Raw genomic sequence first — 20,052 nt, forward strand, 5'->3', positions numbered from 1 at the left:
AAACAGATTCATCCTTGCAGATGTTGCCTTTCGGGGAGACGGAGGGGCGCCTTCAGGGGGAGCCAATGTACAGCCGTGGCCAGAGCTCATCTGCGCGTCTGCGGGCTTCCTCGCCTCCGGGCAGTACCTCCTTTTTCATTCATTCCTGACAGCCACCTACATCACAAGCCCACGCAGATTCCAGTAACCAGAATCACTAAGAATTCTGCATGTGTCTTCCATAAATAACAAATAATTTAAGGGAAAAAGAGGTCAGTACACCTGTGGAAAGGAAGTTAGAGTGTCAGCCTCAGGATGTGTTGATGGGAAGACCAGCTGGGTTCCAGCGCCTTGTCTGGACTAGAACACTAGTATAAGAAGGACGGCAGCACAGCTAACATGGGTAACGGCTACATTTATTTTATACCAAAAAAGTTATGTGCAACAAATAAACATTCTTACATATTTACATGTTTTTTTTTTAACCAGTTAGCAAAACTGTCCTAAATCTCTGATAAAGAATATTTCTATCTATAGTAAAGGGGGATGTCTGCCCAGTGAACTCCACTTTAAATGAGTGTTTGTTCTGGAGCTTAAAGCATGAATAATAAATATTTTTGATGGAACGTACTATACAGATCAGACACCTAATACTTAGGCCATGCTTAATACAGTTTTATAACAAAACATTTTACCTTTTCTGGGCTCATTTGTGGGGGAAAAAAATTAACCAAGTAGCCTGGATTCCCACCCCTGCCCCTCCTATTTTATTGAAGGGGAGAGTTCTCACAGATTAGGAATCATAAGTGCTGCCTAAAATGTCTGAATAGAAATGTTCCACCAATGCTTGCACGTTGGGGGAAAATACAGGAGGACAAAGGTTGCATGTTAGGTATTCCTTCCCAAATAGGTTACCAAAAATGATAGTGGATTTCTTGTTGGCGTTTGTCTAACACGAATTTTCAAGACAAGATTTGTCACCTTTCACTCATGTCAAGTGCTGGTTCCAATCGCAGTTCACAAGTAGTCACTGAAGATAACTGCACTTCTGATAATCTTATAAATGAAATACAAGCAAAGTAAACCCAAGAAATGGTTTTAATTTCACTGGAGTCTCGGTCCTATATCCTACTGAGTAGGGTCCAAAGATCTCTTGTACCAAACGACAGATCTTCATCTCTGTATGAAAATAGTCAATGCTTTCAACATCTTTAAAAGTAACAGATTTAGAGTGAGGTGACATACATCAAGTAGAAGTAATTCCTGGCACACAGCTGGTTAAACCTGAGTTATTTCACCAGTTTACCTTCGTGGAAAGCACCTAGCTGCAGTGAAAAACAATGAAATCCTCCAAACCACCTAGATTGCCTAGAATTTGTCATCTAACCCCAGTTTCTCTTATTTCTTCAAATGATACGATTACCAAGTAAGTAAGGGGCTTCATTTGTTATGACAGATTCCCTAAATCAAGAAGCGTGGAATTACTGCAAAGCCCAGAAATCCAATCCCCACCCTCCACCCGCCCAAATTTGTTCTTCAGTGTTGGTGGCTAGTAATGTTGCAGTGTTTTAAATATTGAGTCTGAAATAGTCCTAATAGGCCTTGTAGTTTATAGCATGGTGTTTTCTCCTTTGGGTGGGAGAGAGGATGGAGAAAGGAGCCTAAATGCTTCCATCGGGATCCTGTTGCTTACAGAGATGCTGGCATTACGATGCTGTTATTTGAGGCAGCACACCGTCATCGCTCAGTGAGAAAAAGGGCATGAATTCTACTGGGGTCACAGGAACGTCGCAGAAATTTTTGTATGACTGAAACAGTGGTGTTTTCCCCAAGGCTTATTAGGAAAGCAAAGGAAAACCTGGAAGGGTCTGGCTGAACATTTTTACATTTTATCATATGAGAGTTCAAGACATTTGCAAGAATGCTGCATCAAGACAAGCTTTAACTATACTCTGCTGATTGATACAAAATATGATGAAAAACCATTTTAAATTGGGACACGAGGAACTTATTTAGGACAACCAGTGTTATATATACCACAGAAGTCTTCACTGTTAACCATTTCCACTCTAGCTTAGAAGACAGACTGTGAGCTGTGTGGCAGGACTGGAAGCACTCTACAAAGATGACCTCTGGACATCATGACTGGACAAGGTCTTCAGCGCTAGGACTTGTTTCTCCATAGACACCAGACATCCAATTCAATGCTTTCTGGAGTTCATTCACTACAGAAACAAGAACAATACATACATAATAAAACAGGCATTGGAATATTCACATTTATGGGAAAACACAAGCCTGGAAATCCGAGTTCGGCTTTTACAAAACTGGGTAAAACTGGTTGAAAGTTCATTACAATTCAGATGTTACACCTGCCTTGGGCCAGAAAGATACACTGCATCAATTAGGACAGTTAGGCGGAAACTGCTGAACAGCTGCTGACTCCACATATTATGGGTTACAGAGCAGAACCTGTCCCCTCCCTTCAAAAAGAAGGCTCATTCATGAAAGCACTCAAAAGTTACCGGTCTGTTTTTAACATAACGATGAGACTAACTGGAAGCAAAAACACTGCTACTACTTCTCCATCTAAGGAATAAAATGATCATACAGAACCTTTCTAGAGAATAATGCAGGTTTTCTACTTCATGGTAAGAGGAAGGAAGGACACTTCTGCCCAAGTTCAACACACAAAATATTTGGTTTGAGGTTTAAGACAGAAGGCACTTTTAACATTCTGATAGAAGGTGTTAATCATAGAAGCATACTGTCCCAATTTCATTTGCGTTTATTCGCATCACCTTTAAAATCTAGGCATTTGCGTAGTTTCTAGAAAGAGCAGTGACACCATTAGTGTACTTCACCTTCAGATGTTTCTACCTGCACTACTCCCAATGGAGCAAACTGAGAAGCATGTCAGCCCTAAGATTTACCAATCTAATGCTGACTCTAAAACAATTAAGTCAGACATCCAATTAGTGCAGGATGAAATGGGAAATACCACAGGGTGACCCAAGAGCGATCCTGCTCTGGAGCAACGGGGCTTCTATTTCAAGGTCCTAATACTGTTTGGTTGGCTGGCACCAATGTGAAGGGAAAACTTCTGCAGGACAATTCAGCTACCGTAAGAGGCTTTACCTAGAAATGCCATATCAATGTTCCCAGCTTTTCTCCAAAGAATTCTACCCACTTCCCCATCTTTAGTGTCCTGAAGACTTTGGATGTGAAGGTCTGGTCACAGGACTCATTTTGTAAGGTTATAATTGATCCAGTTTTATGACTAGACACAAGCTTGACTTGAATGTCCAAATTTAGCTTCTTCCTTCCCAAGGAAGGAGATGAAAGGGAACCAACTACCCTATGATTTTGCTGTCAGTACTCCTCACAAGATGCTCCGTTCAGACTTACTATTTTCACTATTTCTTCAGTCAACATTGGGCTGACAATTCTTCATCGCTACACTTCAACTAAACTGTACAGTAAGTTCTGCAGGGATGGATCCAATATTTCTACCTTTATTTACAAATATCACATAAATGGATTCTAGTTGAATCTACATGTTTAAATCCATCGGCTAAAAACATATTACATATTGTAAACATGGCAATATTTAATACAGTATCTATTCTAAAATATTTTCATGTCATGATCACATTTGTTATACCTGAAATTGAATTTATACACGTTAGAGAATTACTAGCAATGGTCGCTCACTTTACAATCAAGGGCAGGGGGCTAGGGCTATATTTTATTATTTCGGAAATATCTTCAAAGTAAAGTTAAAGCTTGTCTTTGATTGGCTCGGCATATCCTTTTTTCTTTTCTTTTCTTTTTTTGTATCCATATTCAAAATGAAGATTGACACAGAAAATAGCTAGGGCCCCTTCTAATTTACAGGATTTTAAAAAATCAGTTTGAGATTCTTAGGGAGAGTGTCTGTTGTGAAGAATTAAAAAAACAAAACAAAACAAAACTGCTGCAAAAGAACCCTAATGGGAAAGGGGGCTCGGCGGCCAGTTCGGAGTTTGTCTGTCTGCGGTCAGTCCTGCTTAGGCTGCAGCTGCCGCTTCCAGGCCTCATTCAAGTAGACCAGTCGCTTGTAGTTGATGATGAGAAGAACGAAGTTCAGCACGTACGTGACGACACAGATGAGGCAGAACTCCTTCAGCACAAAGTACAGGATGTAGGCCAGGTACAGGGAGCCCACCACGGACACGATGGAGGATGTCATTAGGACTAAAGCTGCCACTGCGCTTGCGGTCATGCCTGCAAGGGGAGAGACACGGCTCAGTCAGGCCTTGACGACGGAGAAAGTCTCGGAGTCAAAAGCAAGGCTTCTGCGACCTGCTGCAGTGCTGGAATGCTGATTTTACTTAAACATGTGATGGAATTGGGGAGCGAAAATGACTGGTCTGGTGAGATTCTGCAGGCTGACTCTGCACACAGCACCAGTCTTACAGCCGTAGTGTTTCTCACTTGTCAGCATTCTAGGCGAAGTATCATTACTTGGACTGTGAACGGGCCTTAGTTAAGCCCTGCCAAGAGCACATGCAGGCTCCGAGTCCACAGTCTGCCTGAAGCTCACCTGTGAAATCGGCAGCCCCGTCGCTGCGACCCCTAACGGAGAAAGGAACGTGAGGACCACAACTTCTCTCCCAAGCAGTGGGAGTGCCCCTGGCCTTGGCACTGCAGGCTTTCCATCTGTGGGCGCTTAAAACCTGGCTTCCCATGTTTAGGTCAAAGTTTTTAAAAAATCTGTTAATGTTTAGGTCAGATTTTTCAAAAACCATACAAAGATGATTGTACCAATATGCTGCTAAAGAAGGAAAAACTTGTAATAAACATTTCAGAAGGGCTTGGGCTAGGAGGTAACAAGCCATGTTTGGCCAGTTGGTCACATGTGGGTCAAACCAGACCAAGAAAAAAGGCGGTTCTGTGCACTGAACTGGGGCTCTCTGATGCTGTCTGACATCTTCATGTGTTCTGTTCTGTCATTTCCTGCAGCCAACGGTCGTGGGAACGTGGGACAGAAGAGACAGCGGTGTATTAAGCTACCATCCCTCCCAACAACTAATGGACAAGGAGAACAGAAACAGGAAGAAATGATCAGTGGTAGGAGGCTGGAAGAGGCTAATGAAGGGGCTGAAATCCCCACTGCCTGCTAACCAGAAGCTGCCTGTGGGCTCAGACCACAAAGACCGGCCGTGCCCCCAGGCCCGGTCGTGCTAGAGTGTGACCCTTCATAAGGCTCTTCACGGCTAATGTACTGCCGGATTCCTGATGCTGGGGACTGGCCAATCTGACCGGCCCCCGCTCTTGCACCTACAGACTGACCAACCGAGCCGCGCTCACTCGTATGTAACATTTAGGACAGACTGAGTAGCTCAACAGACAGCAAAGCCTACACCGTTTTTCCTGTCTGGCCCTTTACTAGTTATTTAAAGCTCCAAAATTAATGCTCTCACCTTAATTTTACCAAGAGAGTTGGTTTCAACATGAGGGACAAGTTACTTACTTTCTCACCTCCTAATACCGATGTGTGAATTAAAAGAGCTGTTGGGCAGGCGCCCAGCTGGCTCAGCCAGTAAAGTGTGGGACTCTTGATCTCAAGGTCGTGAGCTCAAGCCCCACGTTGGGCCTAGAGCTTACTTGATGAATGAATGAACCAATGACCAAATGAAGGGTATAAAGCTAAAGGGTATAAAGCACTTCGAATGCTCCATAAACACTGGCTATTAGTTAAATACCATTTTGTACCCAACCTGTCCTGATGTGATGAAGCTGGTGGCTTGGGATACAATTCCCAGTGGAATTTACAACGTGCTGTGCCTCTAAATAATGAAGGTCCCATCGAGCAGCGGAACATTCTGCAGCTGGGAAGAAGAGTAAAGACACTCATGGATTGGTGTGGAAATACCACCACGATGAATTAGTTGAGCAAAAAAGAAAAAGGAGTATGTAGAACATTATGTACAGCATCTGTCTTTTACATCTGAGAGAGGAGAAAATGAAGATGATAGGTTTGTGTCTTCTTGCACAGGCCTCAAGGAAGTACAGCAACAACACGCAGCTACCAGCTGGGGTTGAAAGGCTACGGAGTGGGCAGGGGGGCACCGGTCACGGGCAGGCTTCTCACTGCACGGCATTTTACATGTTTGTACTTTCGGACTCGTGGAAGTATTCCCTATGGAAAATTAGATTGGAAATGCTATATCTCAAACAACTTAGAAGAAGGGAGTGAAGATGACGTGCTCTGGAAAATCGTGTTAGAGGAGTCCGCGTGTGCCTTCCGTGTGCCTGACTTTATAAATGCTTCGTGTGAACACACAGAATGTGAACAGAAAAAAACACATAGGATACACACGATCTATAAAACATATATATAAGGAACTTCAGAAATTAAATATGACAAATGGAAATTTGTTCTATCTCTATTTCCAAAAATTAACAAAGTCAAAAGTGTTTCTTATGCTATTTTAATTTTGGCCTATACGTTATATTCTTCTTTAGAAATCCAAATGAACAAATAAATGGAATAAAAAATAAAAGTCTCACCTGGGCCCCCAACCACTGACCCTTTTTATATGCATTCCTGTGCATATATATAAACATAGAACTTCTCTCATATCTGTTATACTACAATTTGCTTTTTTCACCAAACTATGTCTTGATCTTCCCAGAATATTCATGTAAGACCTACTTTTTCCTTTAATGGCTACATAGTATTTTCTAGTACAGGTGTAACCTAATTTATTCAACCATTACATTTTGCTAAGCTACTTTCAGTCTTTTGATATTTTATACTGCTATGAATATCCTTGTGCATATTTTTATATTTCTATAGGATATGGAACTGGGTAAACCTGATAGAAGTATTCAGAAAAATTTAGATTCACAATTTCCCTCATAAGAAATCAACCTCAACTAGGCAGGAGAACACCGCAGAGGTGGCAGGTAATGGGGTAAAATATTAACGATGGAAACCAAAGGTCAAAATTGGCTGGATTTAACTCTGAAAGTATAAAACACTGTACAATCAAAATTCACCAAACTAACACAAAAAGGACAAAGAATGGATAAAATGTAACAAATATGAAAATGGACTATTATCAGAACCCCAACAACAAAAGTGACAATGCCAGAAAAATTAAAATAAAATGATGGGGATTTGTAACTATTAAATTAGAAATTTTATAGAAAGCACTTGTAAAAAATGAAGATGGATGAAGACAGACAATTGAGGGAAAAGTAGTTTGGTAATACGTATTAAAGTCCATTAAATACTTTGTGTGTTTTGGCTCATTCGCCCAAGGTTTGGAAATTTATTTTGCAGAACTAATTCAAACAGGGAGGTGTGTGTGAGGGGCACTTTAAACAAAGTTGATCAGCACAGTGTTACTTAGAACACAAGAAACTTGAAAGCTTGATGTCAACAATAACAAACACCAGCGAGGAAACAGCATGGAAGCGTTCAGTACAGTGAAGTGGAAAGAGCAGAAGACAACGGACAGAGCAGGTGTGTGAAGGTGAGGAGTTACGTCTAGTGCTTGCAGTGATGCTCTCTCGGGGTGTGACATGTTTCAGGAATCTGCACAGTATATAAACTAATAAACAGGTTTCTGCGGGAGACTGGAAGAGTAAGTTCCCTGAATGAGGATGGTTTTTCCGGACATTATGGGACGCTGCTGTCCTTGATTAAAGACCAACAGATACCAAATTCAGCGTTAGCATCATCAAAGTCTCGGGGAACCAAATTTTCACAGCAGAAAAGTGTGCTGCAAACTAGCGGTTCTATCATTAACATGCTTTTATTTAATATAAAGACATTTCAGGGCAAAGACACAAAGTACTAAAGGGAATATAACAAACAAACTTATTTTTGTATTGCTGTATAAATACTTACCAAGTAATAACTGTAGTATATAAAATATAAGTCCAAAGACACTGTTTGGCTGGTTTAATACACCATCCTTTCCAAAAATGGAACCCAAAAGACCAAATCCTCGACCCCATCTGTAAAATAAGGAAAACCAGTAACCCCATTTTGAGTCTTCCTATTTTAAAAAATGTAAAATTGTCTGAGAATGCCATGCCAATATACCCATCTGAATCTCTAAGTTGCCTATTTCTACATATTCTCTTATCCAAAAGGTAGGATGGAAGTATGTTTTTTCTGATGGCATTAGTATTTGCAGAGGAAGGGCTCCATCAATTTAAGCCAGTCCCTTCGCAGCAGCACCACTGACATTTTGGGCTGAAGAACTCTTTGCACTTGGGGGCTGTTCAGTGTATTACTGGGTGTTAGCAGCAGCATCCCGGGGCTCTCCCCACGAGGTGCCAGTAGTATTCTGCCACCAGCTGGACAAGCGAAATGTCTCCAGCCATTGCCAGATGTCCCCAGGGGCAGGGGGGCAAAATCTCCCTGAAATGAAAGCTGCTGACTTAAGTTTCCTTATTTCTTCATTCAAAGTATGTGGAGCGCAGGGGCACCTGGGTGGCTCAGACGGTTAAGCACACAACTCTTGGTTTTGGCTCAGGTCATGATCTCCTGGGTCTTGGGATCAAGCCCTGCATCGGGCTCCACACTCAGCACAGAGTCCGCTTGGAATTCTCTGCCCACAAATAAGTAAATAAATAAATGAATAAATAAAATCACAAAGTATGAGGACTGAATGTTGCTTCCTGACAAATTTCACCAGGATATGCAACAGGAAACATATCTTGGGAACATATTTGTTTTTTTTTTTTTTTTTCTTTAAGATTTTTTATTTATTTATTTGACAGAGAGAGATCACAAGTAGGCAGAGACACAGGCAGAGAGAGAGAGAGGAGGAAGCAGGCTCCCCGCTGAGCAGAGAGCCCGATGCGGGCCTCGATCCCAGGACCCTGAGATCATGACCTGAGCCGAAGGCAGCGGCTTAACCCACTGAGCCACCCAGGCGCCCACTTGGGAACATATTTGTAAACACAGAACAGTATCAGAAACTACGGGTCCTTTCTAGAATCATACCTCAAGACTAAAAAACCCGATACACAATTTGCTCTGTCACTTTTTATCTGCAGTTTAACTTCAAATTTTGCACTTAATGTTTTCAGAATCATATTTTCCTGTTTTTAAGAAAGATTATTTCTGATTTAATAAAATTTGACTCAAATATCAAACTAACATTTACTTTTGATGAAAACCTTTGAAAATAACTTTAACTCTGAACGAGAATGCTTTTCAAAAATAAGAAAGAAAACAGCAGTCATGGTTTCAAGTCCGTAGCAAAGCACTGAATGAAACCTGAACTTTGCTTTGGAATACAAACTACCTGAAAACAAGGAAAAGTAAGTAATTCTTTATTTGTCACATGAGCTTAATAGTGTCCAAGAAAGGGTGAAACTGCTTCATAATGATATTGGGAGGGAAGAGCGACCCTGATTTTACAAGCAAGTGAGAGCCCTGAGGATTTTTATCATCCAGAGTCATCCACCTGCACATTCTTGTGCGCATTCTAGGTGCAGGTCCCGGGCCAGGTGCTGGGATACCGGAGTGAACAAGTCGGAGAAGGTGATTCCCTTGTGGGGCTTTGATTCCATTGGGGGAGGAGACGCACAGAAACAAATGACAAAGTCTCCTTCAGAAACGGATGAAACTACTAACAGACCTGCAGGAAAAGTGAGGGCAGAGTCATTCCAGACCAGAAGTGGTAATTCTAAAAATTTAGAAACGCACACAATCATCTTGGGGAACTCATTAAAATCCAGGTTTTCCTTTAGCAGGTCTGTGGTAGCACCAAGACTGCATTTCCAAACCAAACCCAACGCTCCCAGCTCGGGCTTCTGGCGGAGGACCACACTCTGGAAGGGAAGGGTGGAGGGAGCTACTCTAGCCGACGATCCGAGACGGCCTTTTTCAGGAACCACGTTTTGAATTAAATCCTGTATGATGAAAGGCAGCCAGTCTCTTGAGGAATGGTAAGTGCAGAGGCCTTGTGGCAGGGAAGAGCTGCTCGGGTCCAAGAAGTGTGGGAGAAGGCCTCAAGGCTGACAGTGATGCGGGAAGAGCGGCAAGGGCACGAGGCACCCCATCACTGACAGCACTTATGGCCTTTTGCAGGCCATGATAAAGAGTCCGAATTTTATTCTAATTGCAATGGGAAGACATTCGGTGGCTTTTAAATAGGAGACTAATACAGGCTTATTTATGATCACTCTTAACTATTGTGTAAGAAACAAACTACAGGAGGGCCCGAGCAACAGGAAGAAACTATGCAATCAGACTTCTCAGCTCTGCTCATCTGAAGTAGTAATTCAAATGTAAATCACCACCTTTGGCAATGGAAATAATTGAGCATGCCGCCCAAATCATCACGGGCAAACAGAATTTTTATATATTCCAAGCACTGGTCTGTGTCTAATTATTTACACAGGATCATGTTGGTATTTTCCTTGAAAAAATGCAGAAACCCACAGAATGTATCATTTTATCAAAGTAATACATGCATACGGTTTAAAAATCAAATAATACCGAAAGTCTTACAAAATAGACTTCCCATGCTTCTGCCCTCTCTACACACAGTTCTGACTCCCCAGAGACAACCACTATGCTCTTTAAACCTTTTTCCCTATTTAATTCCACATTTTTAAAAGATTTTATTTGTTATTTGAGAGAGAGAGCAAGAGAAAGAGAGCACAACCAGGAGGAGAGGGGTAGATCGAGAGGGAGAAGCAGACTCCTCACTCAGCAGAGAGCCTGATGCGGGGCTCAATCCCAGGACCCTGGGATCATGATCTGAGCCGAAGACAGACACTTAACCTGAGTCACCTAGGTGCCCATTAATTCCACATTTTTAAATAATATGCTTACATGGCTATTTCTTGATTTTTGAATTTTTTAAAAATTTTAATTCAATTTAGTTAACATATAGTGTATTATTAGTTCCAGGGGTGATTTCTAAATTCTAGTATCTTATGCTTTTCTAATATGGTAGACTAGAATGTCACTTTAAAAAAACACTGTGGGGGCACCTGGGTGGCTCAGTGGGTTGAACCTCTCTGCCTTCAGCTCGGGTCATGATCTTGGGGTTCTGGGATCGGCCCCAAGTCGGGCTGTCCACTGTGTGGGGGCCTGCTTCCCCCTTTGCCTGCCTCTCTGCCTACTTGTGATCTCTCTCACTCTGTCACATAAATAAAATCTTAAACAAAACAAAACATTGTGGGGTAACCCTTTGGGTCCCCTCCCTCCTTGGGAGCTTTGTATTATCACTTTGCTACTGCTCAATAAACCTTGCTTTGCTGCCCCAAAATAAACAAACAAACACCACCACTGTGGAGAGCTTTAAATGTATATACACAAAGTTAACAGAACAGTGTAATAACCTCATGCAGCTGTCGCCCAGCTGCGAAACCGAAACCGCACCTTCTCTGTTTTATTTCCACCTCTACCCAACTTACCACTCGAAGATCAATTTGTTACTCTTTAAGGCAAAATTTACATACATTTAATGCACAAATCTTAACTCTTCTGTAATTCTGATGAGTGCAACACCTGAATTGTCCTGGTGGACTAATTCTGGAATACTTACCCACTGGTGTGAAAGGACAATTTAAGTACCTTTCCTAAACATCGAACGAATGAACACTCCAAAACCATGAGAGTGCTTCCATCTCCCCAAGTACATTGTTAGATCCTCATCAACCCACACTCTTCTTCACCTTTAGCATCAAATACTGGGCTAGCGAGGCTTACAGGAACCCAACTTCAAAACCCAAGTTACATCTTGGGTGTCCTGGATCACAGCACTATTTCCCTTAGGTCACATTCAGAGTTATAAAATACAATTACCATCCTAACGTTTACAACCACACAGAACAATCACTTAATTCCTCAATGAATACAAGTAATAACACTTAATAAACTTTGATAAACTTGATGTTAAAACTGTCAGCAAGCCAAGTCACAAGTGAGGTAGACTGGATTTACGTAAGATTATCTTCCTTGGAAAGGGGACGAAAAACAGATTTTCATAAACAACACTATACTTTAAAACTCCTATGGGTGCTGTAATTTAAAAACTTTAGTGAATTGTTTTTCAAGATGGGACATTTGAAAATACTGTAGTTTCCCCTACTTCTAAAAAGCTATACTCTATGAAACATATTTTATACACTAACTTTATTCCTGGCTCTATCTTAGCTTCTAACCATTTTTTCCTTGTTCTGTCTATACTCACAATTCTATTATATTACTTATCCCAGAGCTGCCCCAAGTAATTTATGGAAGGAATGGGATATTAACCAATTGAGCCAAAAGAAAAAAATTTTTAATGATGATTTTTGTTGGTCATTTCTTAAAGTTTTTTTTTGTTTTTGTTTTTTTTTAAATTCCAGTATAGTTAACACACAATGGGATACCGGTTTCCGGGGGACAACACAGGGATCGACAATTCTGTACATCACGCAGTGCTCATTGTAAGCATACTCTTTACTCCTACACTTCACTCACCCACCCCCCTCCGGTATCCATCAGTTTGCTCCTTATAATTAAGAGTCTGTGTCTTGGTTTGTTTTTCTCCCTCTTTCTCCCTTTTGCCCATATGTTTTGCTTCTTAAATTCCATGTATGACTGAAATCATATGGTATTTGTCTTTCTCTGACTTATTCTGCTGAGACTGTACTCTCTAGTTCCATCCATGTTGTTATAAATGGCAAAATTTCATTCTTTTTTATGGCTGAGCAATAGTCCATTGTATATATATACCACCTCTTCTTTATCTAGTCATGTATGGTTTGGGCTATTTCAATAATTTGGTTATTGTAAATAATGCTCTTATAAACATTGAGGTGCATGTATCCCTTTATTTTTTTTTTTTTATTTTTTTTTTTAAATTTACCATTTCAATCATTCTTTTATTTATTTATTTGTCAGACAGCGAGCGAGAGCGAGCACAGGCAGACAGAGAGGCAGGCAGAGTCAGAGGGAGAAGCAGGCTCCCCGCGGAGCAAGGAGCCCGATGTGGGACTCGATCCCAGGACGCTGGGATCATGACCTGAGCCGAAGGCAGCTGCTTAACCAACTGAGCCACCCAGGCGTCCCGCATGTATCCCTTTAAATTAGTGTTTTGTGTTCTTTTTTAAAAAAGATTTTATTTATTTGACTGAGAGAGAGGGAGAAGCAGGCTCCCTGGTGAGCAGGGAGCCTGATGTGGGGCCCAATCCCAGGCCTCTGAGATCATGACCTGAGCCGAAGACAGACGCTTAACTGACTGAGCCACCCGGACCCTGTGTTTTCATAGTCTTTGGCTAAATACCCAGTAGTGTGATTGCTGGATCACAGAATAGTTTTTTTTAAAGATTTTTAGGGGTGCTAGGTGGCTCAGTCAGTTAAGTATCTGCCTTCAGCTCAGGTCATGATCCTGGGGTCCTGGGATTGAGCCCCATGTCAAGGTCCATGCTTAGCCAGGAGACTGTTTCTCCCTCTGTCCTTCCCTCTGCTCAAAATAAATAAAATCTTTTTAAACATAAAGATTTTTAAGATTTGTTCTTAAAGAGTGTGTACTCCCGTGAGTGGGGGAAGAAGCAGAGGAAGCAGACTATGTGCTGAGTGCAGAGCCAGGTGCAGGGCTTGATCCCACAACCCCAGGATCATAACCTGAGCTGAAACCAAGAGTCGGATGCTCAACCTAGCGAGCCACCGAGGGGCCCCAGGGTAGGTCTATTTTTAACTTTTCGAGGAACCTCCATACTGTTTTCCACAGAGGCTACACCAGTTTGCATTCCCAGCAGCAGTGCAAGAGGGTTCCCTTCTCCCCGCATCCTCACCAAAAGTTGTTTCTCGTGTTTTTTTTTTAGCCGTTCTGACAGGTCTCATTGTAGTTCTGGTCTGCATCTCCCTGATGAGCCATGATGTTGAGCACCCTCTCTGTGACTGTTGGCCATCTGGATGCCTTCTTTGGAGAAATGTCTTTTCATGTCTTCCGCCCAGTTTTTACTTGGATTATTTGTTCCGTGACTGTTGAATTTTACAAGTTCATTATCTATTTTGGACACCAACCATTCTTTGGATACATAATTGGCAATATCTTCTCTCCTTCTGTAGGTTGCCTTTTAGTTTTGTTGACTGCTTTGCTTTATATTTGGATGAAGGCCAAATAGTTCATTTTTTGCTTTTATTTCCCTTGCCCCAGGAGACATAATCTACAGCTAATGTGGTCTCTTCTAAGGTTATGGTTTCAGGTCTTACATTTGGGTCTTTAACCATTTTGAACTGATTTTTATTAATGTAGGTGTTAGAAAGTGGTCCACTTTTGGGGCGCCTGGGTGGCTCAGTTGTTAAGCGTCTGCCTTCGGCTCAGGTCATGATCCCAGGGTCCTGGGATCGAGTCCCACATCAGGCTCTCTGCTTCAGGGAGAAGCCTGCTTCTCCCTCTCCCACTCCCCCTGCTTGTGTTCCCTCTCTCGCTGTGTCTCTTTCTGCAAATAAATAAATAAAATCTTGGGGGGAAAAATGAAAAACAAAGCGGTCCAGTTCCATTCTTTTGCAGGTGGCTGTCCAGTTTTCCCAACACCATTTGTCGAGGAGACTTTTCCCCATTTTATGTTCTTTCTTCCTTTGTCAAAGACTGACCGTGTAATTGTGGGTTTATTTCTGGGTTTTCTATTCTGTTCTGTTGATCTGTGTGTCTAATCTAGTACCATACTGTTTTGGTTACTACAGCTTCATATTGTAACTTCAAGTCTGGAATTGTGATAGCTCCTGTTTTTTCTTTTTCAAGATTGCTTTAGCTATTTGGGGTCTTTTGTGGTTCCATACAAATTTTAGGATTTTTTAAAAAAAGATTTTTTACTTGAGAGAGAGCGAGCACGAGTAGGGAAGTGGGGGAAAGGGACAAAGACTCCCAGATTCCCTGCTGAGCGTGGAGCCCAATGGGGAGCTCAATTTCACGACCTTGAGATCATGACCTGAGCTGAAACCAAGCGTTGGGACGCTAAACTGACTGAGCCACCCAGGTGCCCCTAGGATTGTCTGTTCTATTTCTGGGTATCTTGGCAGGGACTGCATTAAATCTGTAGAATGCTTTGGGTAGTATAGACATTGTAACAATATTTAGTCTTCCAGTCCGTAAGCAGTGAATGTATTTCCATCTCTTTGTGTTCTCTTTCATTTCTTTCATCAGTGTTTTGCAGTTTTCAAAGTACAGGTCATTCACCTCTTTGGTTAGGTTTATTCCTATGTATCTGACTTTTGGTACAACTGTAAATGGGACTGATTCTTTCATTGCTCTTCCTGCTGCTTCATTATTGGTGTATAGAAATGTGACTGATTTGTGTACATTGATTTTGTATCCTGCAACTTTACTGAATTTGTGTATCATTTCTAGCAGATTTTGTTGAAATTTTTCAGGTTTTCTCTGTATAGTATCATGTCATCTGCAAATAGTGGAAGTTTTACCTCTTCCTTTCTGATACGGATACCTTTTTTTCCCCCTTTTTCTTGTCTGATTGCTGTGGCTGGGACTTCCAGCACTATGCTGAAAAGGTGGTGAGAGTGGATGGACATCCCTGTCGTGTTCCTGATTGTAAAGCCTCAAGTTTTTCCCCACTGAGGCTGATAATAGCTGTGGGCTTTTCAGAGGTGGCTTCGACTTCACTGAGGTATGTTCCCTCTAGACCTACTTTGTTGAGGGTTTATATCATGAATGGATGATGTAAGGAAATATTTTCTTAAAGTAATATTTATATAGATGTTCATTTTGCTTCAGACATTAATGAGATGATTACGCAGAAGAGAATTTCTTTCATCTTTGATTCTTTTTTTTTTTTTATTTTAGAGTTTTTTTTTTTTTTTAAAGATTTTATTTATTTATTTGACAGAGAGAAATTACAAGTACACTGAGAGGCAGGCAGAGAGAGAGAGAGAGAAGGAAGCAGGCTCCCTGCTAAGCAGAGAGCCCGATGCGGGACTCGATCCCAGGACCCTGAGATCATGACCTGAGCCGAAGGCAGTGGCTTAACCCACTGAGCCACCCAGGCGCCCTCATCTTTGATTCTAAGAAAGGTTCATTTATGACCCAAATAATGACGTCCTTGAATATTTTGTATTTGGGGGCATAAGCAACAAGCACCACTTTCCTATGGTATGAATGAGAAATCACTCAAAAGTTTCTAAACACTTCTATTTTTGCCAGAAACAACAAATACGAGTCAATAGTTTTCCAATTCTCGTAGGTCGCTGAGGATAAATCTAAGACATTATTTGCCTCTTTCACCCATTCCCGCCTAAGTGTCCAAGGAAGTTTTCCAAAGGCTACAGGTGTGACATGTAATAATGCAACAGACTGAAATGCAAGGGCTGATATGAGAACCCAACCGTCTTCAATTTCAACAGACATTAAAGAGATCTGTGGCAAGAGAAACAATGCTGTTCAATTCACTACTGTATGTGTGTGCACGTGTGCTTGATTGGGGAAAGCTATTTTTTATAAAACTATTTTGTGGGGCGCCTGGGTGGCTCAGTGGGTTAAAGCCTCTGCCTTCGGCTCAGGTCATGATCCCAGGGTCCTGGGATCGAGCCCCGCATCGGACTCTCTGCTCAGCAGGGAGCCTGCTTCCTCCTCTCTCTGACTCCCTCTCTGCCTACTTGTAGTCTCTGTCTGTCAAATAAATAAATAAAAAAAATTTAAAACTATTTTGTGAACATATAATGGAGTTTACTATAACTTTTAAGTGAATGATTTACATAACATAAGTAATTTTGCAATTTTTAATTTCTAGTACAGTAAATACCAAAGATATAACACACATAAATACATACTTGGGGTTCTCAATAACTATTAAAGTATAAGGGAGTCCTGAGATCAAATTGTTTGAAAATCACTGCTTTCAACCAATTTCCCAATAAAATACATCACAGTTCAGACAAAATTTTAAAAAATTGGGGTGCGGTAAAGTAGGAGGAACTTAAAAAAAAAATTAAATAACGTGCATTTTAGTAAATTATATTTTTAAAAGATTTCATGGCCATAACATTAGAAAAAAGTCAAATAATAAATGGTGGTAAGGATATGGAGACTTTGGAACCCTTGTACACTACTGGTGGGTAAAATGATGCAGCCCCTGTGGAAAGCAATTTGGCGGTTCCTCAAAAAGTTAAACACAAAATCACTATACAAGCTAGCAATTCCACTCCTAGGTACAGATTCCAAAGATCTGAAAACAGGTATTCAAGCAAGTACAAGTACTTGTTCAAAGCAGCATTAGTCACAACGGCCGAAAGGTGGAGACAATTCAAAGTCCACCAACTGACGGCAAACAAAACATGGCATGTGCCTACAGTGGAACATTACTCATTCGTAAAAAGGAATGAAGCACGACACATGCTATAATGTGGCTGAACCTCAAAAGCATTGTGCTCAGTGGAATAAGCCAAACACAAAAGGTCACATATTGTATCAATCTAGAACAGGCAAAGCCACAGAGACAGAAAATAGGCTAGTGGTTGCCAGGGGTTAGGGAGGGAGCAGTGAGGTGTGACAGCTTAATGCATCCAGTATCTCCCTCGCGGGTGATGAAAATGCTTTGAGGGGTACCTGGGGGGCTGAGTCAGTTAAGTGTCTGACTCTTGATTTAGGCTCAGGTCATGATCTCAGGGTTCTGGCATTGAGCCCTGTGTCTGGTTCTACACCCAGTGGGGAGTCGGCTTCTCCTCCTCTTCCTCTACCCTTCCCCCAATTCATGCTCTCTTAAAAAAAAGAAAAGAAAAGAAAATGCTTTGGAACCAGATAGAGGTGACAGCTGCACAGCACTGCAAGTGTACTAAATGGGCTGAATGTACACTTTAAAATGGTTAATTTCAAACAGATTTCACCTCAGTTAAAAAGAAGCTTTGTGGGGGCACCTGGGTGGTCCAGTTGGTTAGGTGTCCGCCTTCGGCTCAGGTCATGATCCCAGGGTCCTAGGATCGAGTCCCGTATTGGGCTCCTTGCTCAGTGGGGAGCCTGCTTCTCCCTCTGCCTGCTGCTCCCCCTGCCTGTGCTCTCTCTGTGTCTGTCTGACAAATAAATAAATAAAATCTTAAAAAAAAAAAAAAGAAAAGAAAAAGAACAAATTATTTTCAGGAAGAAAATAAATACCACAAATATCAACAGTTTCTTTCGAGTTTAATAAGGGTACTTTATTCCCCCATCTACTTTGTTGTATTTTCTAAATTTTCTTTAATGAGCAAATACTACTTTTACGACAGCAGCCAAAAAAGATGCTATATCAAGTTCATTAATCACATTTAAATTGATGACAAACTTTAATGTCATTCCAACTTCACTCTCTCCCACTCAACCAGATTTAAATTTTACTGCAATTTCTTTCCTCATGGAATAAATACAAGACCCTAATATAATGACTAAAACATTCAGGAATACAAAATTAATAAGAAAGGAACTAAATTAACAGTATGAGTCTCCCTGATATCTTCCTTACTCTGGGGGAGAATCTGTTGAGATGCTGGCTTGTACATACCATTTATACATATTCCTCTCACTTAAAAATATTTATGGGGGTACCTGGGTGGCTCAGCGGGTTAAAGCCTCTGCCTTCAGCTCAGGTCATGATCCCAGGGTCCTGGGATCGAGCCCCACATCAGGCTCTGCTCAGGAGGGAGCCTGCTTCCCCCTCTCTCCCTCTGCCTGACTCTCTGCCTACTTGTGATCTCTATCTGTCAAATAAATAAATAAAATCTTAAAAAAAAATTTATGATCTCTGACTACTTGCTTATGCACAATTTTTTCCTTTTCTTTCTTTTTAAAATTTAAATTCATGTGTAAGTGAAAGGAATATCTATAACATATATTTTGCCTGTAATTCTCTAATTCTATTAAAATTTTTTTTTAAAGATTGATTGACTTGAAGTGGGGGGAGAGAGCATTCATGCAAGCTGGGGGCGAGGAGAAAGGGAGTGGGAGATGATTAGACTCCCTGTTGAGCAAGGAGGCCAACAGGGGTGCACAATCTCAGGACCCTGAGATCATGACCTGAGCCAAAATTAAGAGTCAGACACTTAATCAACTGAGCCACACTGACGCCTCAATAATTTTCTCATTTTAGGTTGTATGAGCATTTTTGTAATGGCCTACTGGCATAAAAACTCTATTCAAACATTTAAAATTGCATTGTGAGCCTCTGCCTTCGGATCGGGTCATGACCCCAAGGTCCTGGGATCGAGCCCCGAGTTGGACTCCCCTGTTCAGCGGGGAGCCTGTTTCCCCCCTCTCTCTGCCTGCCTATCTGCTTACTTGTGATCTCTGTCAAATAAATAAATAAAAATCTTTAAAATTGCATTGTGCTTGATGGTTCTAAAACCCTGAGAAGTCCATTTTATTGAAAACAAACAAACCAATCTAAATAAGTGGCAACAAACAGAAATAAAAATTCAGTTGGTTTCCAAAAGAGTTTGGATGCGTTAGGCACCAGATATGACAAAAAGTTTGATACATTCAAGAAAAATACTAAGGATGTAATTTCTACAAAGAAAAGGTCTACCCACTGTGGACCAGCTTCCTGTCAGATAACCCAAAGCCCCAGTGCTGGGAGTGTGGGCTCTGGAGTCAGACAAACTTGATTCTGTCATTAACAGGCTGTGTGACTTTGGGTAAGTCACTTAACCTTGGACTCTGAAGCCCCTCCTTTGTAAAATGGAGATGATTAGGTACTCAATTCATGGTACTGCTGTGGGAAATAAGTGTGTTAAGAATAATTCTATAGTGGCTTCAGATGTCCCTCAACAGATGAATGGATAAAGAAGATAGAATGTGTGCGTGTGCGCGCACACACGCATACACACACACAGCAGAATACTACTCAGCCATCAAAAGGATGAAGTCGGGGCGCCTGGGTGGCTCAGTGGGTTAAGCCTCTGCCTTCGGCTCAGGTCATGCTCTCTGGGTCTTCGGATCAAGCCCCACATCAGGCTCTCTGCTCAGCGGGGAGCCTGCTTCCCTCTCTCTCTGCCTGCCTCTCTCCCTACTTGTGATCTCTGTCTGTAAAATAAATAAATAAAATCTTAAAAAAAAAAAAAAAAGGATGAAGTCCTACCAT

General features: G+C 41.4%; 1 protein-coding gene across 2 annotated transcripts in view; it reads right to left on the reverse strand.

Moving 5' to 3' along the window:
* Window positions 1-374: 374 nt before the first annotated feature.
* The window catches only part of VKORC1L1 (vitamin K epoxide reductase complex subunit 1 like 1), a 69,637-nt gene continuing 49,959 nt past the window's right edge, over window positions 375-20,052 (reverse strand). Inside the window, exons 2-4 of one of the 2 annotated variants that reach the window (XM_059154924.1) lie at window positions 7,883-7,992; window positions 4,116-4,245; window positions 375-2,204 (exon numbers count right to left, since the gene is read on the reverse strand). In XM_059154924.1, coding sequence (XP_059010907.1) covers window positions 2,198-2,204; window positions 4,116-4,245; window positions 7,883-7,992 — 247 coding nt within the window. In that variant the 3' untranslated portion in view covers window positions 375-2,197. Of the gene's footprint in view, window positions 4,246-7,882; window positions 7,993-20,052 lie in introns of both variants that reach the window. The other variant, XM_059154923.1, reaches the window with a different exon arrangement.

Source organism: Mustela lutreola, chromosome 17 (assembly GCF_030435805.1).
Source record: "Mustela lutreola isolate mMusLut2 chromosome 17, mMusLut2.pri, whole genome shotgun sequence".
Taxonomy (NCBI): domain Eukaryota; kingdom Metazoa; phylum Chordata; class Mammalia; order Carnivora; family Mustelidae; genus Mustela; species Mustela lutreola.